Source organism: Sciurus vulgaris (genome assembly GCF_902686455.1).
Source record: "Sciurus vulgaris genome assembly, chromosome: 10".
In the NCBI taxonomy this organism is placed as follows: Eukaryota; Metazoa; Chordata; class Mammalia; order Rodentia; family Sciuridae; genus Sciurus; species Sciurus vulgaris.
In genome coordinates this window covers 9,907,507-9,916,040 of record NC_136470.1, presented here as the reverse complement: position 1 = coordinate 9,916,040, position 8,534 = coordinate 9,907,507, and the positions used below count along the sequence as shown (strand labels likewise).

The following is an 8,534-nucleotide window of genomic DNA, read 5'->3' as shown; positions in this document are numbered from 1 at the left end:
AACTTTGGGGCCATTATTAAGTAAGGATCGCTTGAACTCAAGCCATGTGATAACCTTGGCAGTCAATCTGACAGAGGAGATGCTTAGTAAGTGACTAATGGGCAGGTAGCATATAGAGTCTGGACACACTGGACAAAGGGGTGACTCACATCCTGGACAGGACAGCATGCAATTTAAAACTTAAGAATTATTTATTTCTGGAATTTTCTACCTGATATTTCTGGAGCACAGTTGACCACTGTTGATGGAAATAGTGGAAACCAAAATGTCTGATAAGGGAGGACAAGTGGAGTCGGCAATGAGGTCAGAAAGGGATTGAGGTTGTCACATTTTATAGGACCTCCTACCCCATGCATAGGGCTCAACTTTTCTTGGTGTGAGGCAGGAAGACTTTGAAATATTTCAAGCATGACAGTAGCATGGCCTGTCAGACTTTTGAGGCTCAGTGGGCTCTGGGGTGCAGTGTAGACTGTAGAAGGCTTAGGAAAAGCAGGGGCCGGGAGGAGGTCAGGGCAATAATCCAGCTACAAACTGGTAGCAATGGAGGCTCGGTGAAGTGGCGCACACCTGTGATCCCAGCAGATGGGGAGGCTGAGGCAGGAGGATCGTGAGTTCAGAGCCAGCCTCAGCGAGAGCAAGGCACTAAGCAACTCAGTGAGACCCTGTTTCTAAATAAAATCCAAAAAGGGCTGGGAATGTGGCTCGGTGGTTGAGTGCCCCTGAGTTCAATCCCCAGTGTCCCTCCCCACAATAAAATGGTAGCAATGGAGATAGAGGGAAGAGGTTGTATTCTGAATATATTTTATTTTGTTTTAGGAGGTGTTAAATTAACCATGTTAAATAATTGTTGATTACACTTTTAAGTGAATTTGTCTTCAATTTTATGAGGAATCCAGTGTAAGTCACTAAATATTGTTTAACAGTAACATCTGCACCAGACTTGTAGTAACTCAAGTTAATTAACTTAAAGGAAGTGTTATCATCAAAGCCTATGTTTCAAGACACTTTGGGTGAAGTAGCTCACACCTGTAGTGCTAACACTGGGGAGAGGCACACAGAATTGCTTAAGTCAGAAGTTTGAAATCAGCCTGGGCAAAACAGTAAGATCCCAGCTCAAAAAAAAATAAGGCCTGACACAGTGGCACACGCCCATAATCTCAGCCTCTCTGGAGGCCGAGGCAGGATATGGCATTCAAGGCCAGCCTCAGCAAAAGCAAGGTGCTGAGCAAGTCAGCGTGACACTGTCTCTAAATAAAATACAAAATAGGGCTGGGGATATGTCTCAATGGTCGAGTGCCCCTTGTATCCCCATTCAAAAACAAAAAGCAGAAACAAAAAACAAACAAAAAAACTAACAACAAAAATCTGCTTTGGACTTATCCCAGCTAATGAGAAATCTGCACTTGAACTTAGTACTGTGTGGGAGCTCCCTTTTGAACAGTAGTTGTAAAGAGAGGCATTAGGATGACGTCTCTCAAAGTGTGACTCTGAGATCAATATGAGCATTGTTTGGGAAATCCTTTTTATTTCATTTTACAGAGTGGAGGAGACAATAAGATTGGCTGGCAGGTTGGAAGCGGGGCCTGAGAGGAAGGAGTCTGGGTTTTTGGTATGTGAGGGTGTCTGCACATGCTGGCTAGGTGTCTTTCTTTATAAAGCTTAACGTTATCCAAAGTTATCTAGTTTCATTGTTAACTCTATTTTTGCTCAAACCCAAAAGCCCTGAAAAGGGAGAGACTTTCTCAATGTTTTTATTTCATATCCCAGTGTCTACAACAATCTCTTGCTTTTTCTCTTTCAAAAGAAAGAAAATACTTAGTCATGGGTAATGTGTTTATAGAGAAGTCATAAGGAGTTCTGTTATTTATGTCTTCTGTATTTTCAGCATTGTGCCTGTATTCATTTAGAAAGAAACTAATTATAGTCAATGAATAAATTGCAAAATTATATAACATAAAAATTTAAACATGCTTATTAAGATTTATCATTAAAAAGTCAATGATTCTACATCCTACAGAGAGGAAGATGGTATTTTGAGAGCCAATGCCAATGTGAGTAAATGAATCTTGCTTGCTGTGGTGTGCTTGCTGTGTGGGGCTGAGTGTGCTGGCTTCTTCCTTAAGGGATGAGGATGAGGGCTGCTTTCTTCCCCTGGGGAGTGCACCAGGATTCCTTGTCTGAGTGCCTCAAACCCCTGCAGAGCAGGGTCTGTGCCTGACACATCTGTTTAGAAGTTGCTGCTTTGTGTTATCGACTCAAAGATATGTCTCTAGTCTGTTCCTTCCCGGGTAGGGCAAACTCTGGAGAAAGGTGACATGAAGCGGGGTGTCTCTGTGCTCCTATCCTATTATATTAGTCTTTTTTGAGCTATTATGATGGAAACCCAAGACTGGGTAATTAAAAATAAATAGAAAAATTGACTAATTAATTTCCTTCTCACAGTTCTGGAGGATGAGAAGTCTGGCATGAAGGTGTTGGTGTCTGGAGAGGGCCTCCTTGCTGCAGCACCCTAGGGACAGAGGCATCACGGAGAGAGCAGGGAGCGCTTGCTCAGGTCTCTCTTCTTCTCCTTAGAAAGCCACTAATGCAATCAGCTCCACCCTCGTGACCTCATCTAACCCTGTTACCTTCCAAAGGCCCCACCTCCAAATACCACCAACATGAATTTAAGGATTAAGTTATCAACACATGTACTTTTGGGGGACACATTCAAACCATAGCGTCTGTCATCCATCAGTGATGGTCAATGGGAATCAGAAGGAAGCATCCTGGTAAATGGCCAATTGTGCTACCCTAAGCTACATCCAAGATGTCCTCAACTCTTATAAGGAAAATAGAACTCTTTGGGTACCATGAGCTAATGTGTCTCAGGGTAGTACAAAGCCATTAAGAACCTGAGAAGGCAAATCAGTCTTCAGCTGGAATCTTCACTGTTACATTACAATCAGATGGTACCCTCTTGGGTAATTCAGACACAGAAAGATAAGTACAATATAGTCTCTCTCTTATGTTGTTTTAGTCAGCTTTTTTACTGCTGTGACTATAAGACCCAACCAGAACAACTTTAGAGGAGGAAAAGTTTATGTGGGGGCTCACAGTTTCAGAGATCTCAATCCACAGACAGCAGGCTCCATTCCTCAGGTCTCCAGATGAGACAGGACATCATGGCAGAAGAGTGTGGCAGAGGGAAACAGTTCACATGGTGATCAGAAAGCAGAGAGATAGACCTCACTGGCCAGATACAAATATATACCCCAAAGCCACAACCCCAATTCCCACCTCCACTAGCCACACCCATCACTTCAGTTACCACTCAGTTAATCCCTATCCAGGGGATTAATCACTGATTGGGCTAAGACTCTCACAATCCAATCATTTCTCCTCTGAACCTTCTTGCATTGTCTCACACTTGAGCTTCTAGGGGACACTTCATATCCAAACCATAACATATGTGGAAGCTAAAAAATCACCAAACAAACCAAACCTAAAGTAGTGGTTACTAGTGATTGAGAAGAGTAGGGAAAGTGGATTTTATTGGTACATGATGGATGAAGGTATGGAAATATGATACTGAACCCTGTTAATATGTACAATGAATACAGTCAATAAAATAAATACACAAAAAGCAAGTTAAGAAAATCCTTCTATATTCTGGATATTAGCCTTCTTATAGATAAATGGTGGCAAATATTTTCTCCTATGCTATAGATCATCTCTTCACTCTGTTAAATATTTCCTTTGCGGTGGAGACACTTTATAGTTAGATGTAATTTCATTTGTGAATTTTTGCCTTTGTTTTCTATATTTTTGAGGTCCTATCCAAAAAATGACTGCCTGGACCAATATCTTGAAGTGTTTCCCCTACATTTTCTTCTAATAGTTTCAGATCTTCAAGTTTTAAATTTAGGGTTTTGATCTATTTTGAGTTGATTTTTGTGCAGAGTGAGAAGTAGGATCAAATGCAAATCCTCTGCATGGGGACGTCTAGTTCCCCAGTACCATTTATCAGACATGCTGCCCTGTGACATGCATTTTTGGTGTCTTTGTCTAAAATCAGTTAACTGTACATATGTGGGTTTATTGTGGGAATCTCAATTCTGTTTTGATGGGGATTGCATTGAATCTGTAGATTGTTCTGGTAGTATTAACATTTCAACAATATTAGATCTTTCAATTTATAAACATGGAAAACCTTTCCATTTTGGGGTCATCTTCAATTTCTTTCATCACTGTTTTGTAAATTTCACTGCAGAGTTCTTTCACTTCCTTGATAAGCTTATTCCTAGATATTTTTATTTTTGTAGCTATTGTAAATGGGATTGCTTTTGTGCTTTCTTTCTTGGCAAATTTATTATTGGTGTATAGAAAGGTTACTGATTTTTGTTGTTGATTTTGTATCCCGTTTCTTCACTGGATCTGTTTATCAGTTCTTTGGTGCAGCTTTTAGATTTTCCTATCATACCATTGCAAACAGGGAACATTTTACTTCCTCCCTTTCTATTTGTATGTCTTTCTCTTGTCTAACTGCTGTGGTTAAAACTTCTAGTACTGTATTGAATCAGAGCAGTGAGAGTGGACGGTCTTGCCTTGTTCCTGATCTTAGAGGATGTGCTTCCAGTTTTCCCCATTCAATAAGATGTTGACTTTGGGTGTGCCATTGATAGCTTTTGTTATGTTGAGTTAGGATCCTTCTATACCTCATTTGTTCAGGGATTTTAAAATGAGGGAATATTGAACTTTATCAAATGCTTTTTCCCCATGTAGGAGGATCATATGATTTTCATTCTTTATTCTATTGATGTTCTGCATATTTATTGATTTGCATATGATGAACCATCCTTGCATCCCTGAAGGGAAACCAATTTGATCATAGTATATGATTTTTTTGGTGTGCTGTTAAATTTTATTTTCTAGCAGTTTGTTGAAAAAAAATTCAGTTACGTTTTTAGGAGATATTGGTCTATAGCTTTTTGTGTGTGTGTTCTTGCCGAGTTTTAGTTTGGAACTAAATTCTTAATTCTTCTTTTAAAATATATTTTCCTTTTTACAGAGAAGGGATCTGGTCTGTGATCCTGGAATATTCCTAGCACAGTGAATTCCACAGCTCCTGTCTCTCACCTCTTGGATTTTCTTCTTCCTACTTCCAGCTTCCCAAACCCTTAACACACAACTCTGAGGGCAAAACTGTGATGAAGTTAAAAAATCTGGGAGGCCCGCAAGGTACACAGAGAATGCTTCGGAGACCAAGACAGTGAAGCTAAGATTAAAACCTTCAGCGCAGGGCTCCCAGTGCCTGTCATGCCTGAGGAGACAGACAGACCTCTCATGGATCACAGAGCCCTGCTGGGGTCAGAAAACTCAGCTGGCTCCTTTTCCTTCTACATTCAGGCTTCTACAACCTCTCAGCAGGAAGGCCGCCTCCTGTGGTCTCTCCTGTTCCTTTTCTCAGTGCCATACACCCTTGCTCTTGGACACAAGGTACGAAGTGGACATCTTCTGCTTCACTTAAAGGGTAAGGGGGAAATGAGGTGTTTAAGCGCCGGGGTGTGTGTCTGGGGGTGATTTAAAAGTCCATGGAACTTGAAACTTCCAGAGAACACCCAAGCGGCCAATAAAATCAGACCCTTCATTAAAATTCACAAGAGCCACAGGAAGGCTATCATTGGCCAGGCTCCCAGGACCCAAAGATGGGAGGGGGGACGGAAACCCCGCCCAAACCCCAGGGGGATGGAGTTGGCACCTAGGACTTCTGATCAACACCAGGGCAGCGGATAGCGGGCCAGGCACTTCGAAGGGTGCGGAGCAAAGCAGCCCTCGCCACCCCTGCGCTGCACCTCCGAGGCCCGGCATCAAGACTGCAGTCCGGGTGGAAATCGGGAGAAGCACGAGTGGTGAAAGAAGAGCCCAAAGTCCTTAAGCCCGGGAGAAGCAGCGCAGCGGCTTGGGGCAGACGGGACGTCGCTCCGCGCGAAACCTTCGCGGTCAGAGTCCCGAGCCGGGCGTCCACAGCAGAGGTCGCAGCAGCCCCTGCACCTCGCTCCTCGCTAGGCAGCTTCAAGGAACGGCCTCGGGTCAAGGACAAGGATCTGTGGCCATGGCCGAGGCTACTGAGCCAGAGGGTGGCGCTTCGGGTCCCCAGGGGCCGCCCGAGGGCTCAGCGCTTCTGGCGGAGAGACCCGGCGAAGCCGGGGCCGCGGGCTTGGAGGCGGCGGGGCGGGAGGCGAGCGAGGGCGCGGCGGAGGCACCCGGGGCAGAGGGGGCGGGCGCGGCGGCGACGGCCGCGGTGAAGGAGGAAGGAGGCGGCGGGCCCGACTCAGGGTGCACCGGCGAGCTGTCGCCGGGAGCGGGCAGTGGCTCGGAGACAGAGACGCGCGGCCCGAGGGGAGCGCAGGGCGAGGCGGAGGCGGAGGAGGGCGCCCCGCAGGGCGCCGAGGCGCAGGTGGCGGGGTCGAGCCGGGAGCCGGGCGCGCAGGGCGAGGCCGCACGGGAGGCTCAGGGGGAGCCCGGGGACCCCGGGGTCTCAGCGGAGCAGGAAGAGGCGGGGAACGAGCTGGAGGCGCCGCGGGTCACCATAGACGCCCAAGAACTTTCAGGGGACAGCATGGACACGCAGGGGCTGGCGGGAGGCGCGCAAGGGGCGGAGGGCGAGCCCCAGGATCGGCAGGAGCACAGTCCCCAGCCCCAGTCCGAGACCACTGAGGTCGTTGTCGCGGAAACTGGGGGTCCCAACCCGGGGGAGTTTTCGGGAGCCACGGGAGAGGTGGGGTCCGAGGAAGCGGTCCCTGGGGACGCGAAGGCAGGTGCTGGCGAGGATGGGGACCCGGGCGGGGGCCCGAAGGAGACAGAGGAGGAGGAGGAGCGGCGAGAGCCGGCTCCGAGCGAGGACGTCTCGGCAGCTGGGGCAGAGGAGGAGCCCCCAGACCGCAGCCCGGATGGGGAGGCGGCCGAGGAGATGGGGGTCGAGCGGCCCGAGACCGAGCTCAGCAACCACCTGGCGGAGGAGGGCAGCGCGCAGGGCAGCGAGGAGTCGGCGCGCGTGAACGGCCGCCGCGAGAACGGCGAGGCGTCGGAGGAGGGGGACCCGGGGCAGGAGCACGACATCACCCTCTTCGTCAAGGTAAATTTCGCTTCTCCCAAGTTTTAGACGCCATCTCCCATCTTTATTCTTGGTCTCCTCGGCTCCAAGAGGGACGCGCGGGGAGGTCCCTTCTTGTCCTGGTTGTCACCGGGCGCTTCCACCTGCCAGAGGGAGGTGGAACAGCTAGGTTTTCAAGAAGAGTTGCGGGAGCATTTAGGGGAGGTCTGGGGCAAGGGCGGAGGGGAGTGCGGACGTGGGGTCAGCATTCCACTGCCTTTTGCCCTGAAAATCCTAACTGACCCTCCTGGTCGCCGGGTTATTAAAGAATTAATTAGGGGGGAAACAAAAAGTGACACGCCCAACTGGTGTTCCAAGGATTTTTGCCAAAGTAAGCTCTGATCCTTGAAGTGAAACAATGCAAACAGGTAGGATCAGTGTGAGAAGTAGCCCCAGGACTCAAATTCCAAGGTCCAGAACTGGTCAACAGTTTTAAGTTCCACAAAGGAATTCTGTTTAAAGAACCGATAATATGCGATAATATGCGTTTGGGAGGAAAGTGGAAACTTATTTACATATTATTGCTTTTTCATTGAACATTTTAACATTTACTTCGAAAGAGTGCAAGAGGCCGGTGACTTGATTGTCATCTGCCTCTGTGTGTGTGTGTGTGTGTGTGTGTGCGCGCGTGTGTGTGTGAGACATTCTGTCTCATTTCAGTTGGAAGGAGGGCAGTGATTTAGTTTGTGAAGGAGTCTGTAGAGAACTGATGGAGGAGACAAGAGGAAGGAAGTTTTGAGTTTTAATAGTTGTTTTTACAAGGTTCCAAAAATACATGGGCAAAGTCCAGTAGCTGTTCACACCAAGAGCTTTGTTAAAAAAAAAAAAAAAAAAAAAAAAAAGCCCATTCTGAAGACCTTTGGCCAGACCCCTGGGAAACTGGAGATAATAAGATCAAGAATGTGCATTGCAGGTTGAATCATAATCCTTTAGAAATACTTTCAGGCTTATAGAAGCCTGTTAGGGCCTAAACCTTCTGGGCTGAAATGTAGGCAGAGTTTAATAAGTAAAGGGAGGGGCTCCCAAAGTGATTGAATCAGAATTTCAAGAAGTGTTTGGGTGGCAAAGAACTTGGGAAGGAGCAGGCGTTTGTTTCTTCACCTCTGAGGGGAGCTGTTCCTAGCATTTTTTTTTTTTTTTTAAGATACTAGAACAAAGAAGGTGTAAAATGATGTATTGGGGCATGACCCAAGGGCACAACACCTAGGAAGGTGGCGGTAAAACTGGGTGTGTTCTGCTGGGTGGTTCAGATCCGCTTGGTTTAAGGAACTTTTCCATTGCTCTGGTGGCATGGCTACAGGATTCCAACAAATAGTCTCGTGTTACAGCTTCCTACCTAGTCTCTGCTTCTGTGTTAGTCTCTTCAATTTAGTCCCTTCCAAATCATCGGTGAGCCAGG

General features: G+C 46.9%; 1 protein-coding gene across 1 annotated transcript in view; it reads left to right on the top strand.

The window, feature by feature from the left end:
• The first annotated feature begins 5,418 nt into the window (after positions 1 to 5,418).
• The window catches only part of CLIC6 (chloride intracellular channel 6), an 80,681-nt gene continuing 77,565 nt past the window's right edge, over positions 5,419 to 8,534 (top strand). Inside the window, exon 1 of the mRNA XM_079154936.1 lies at positions 5,419 to 7,117. Within this exon, the coding sequence (XP_079011062.1) occupies positions 6,095 to 7,117 (1,023 nt within the window). The 5' untranslated portion in view covers positions 5,419 to 6,094. The remainder of the gene's footprint in view (positions 7,118 to 8,534) is intronic.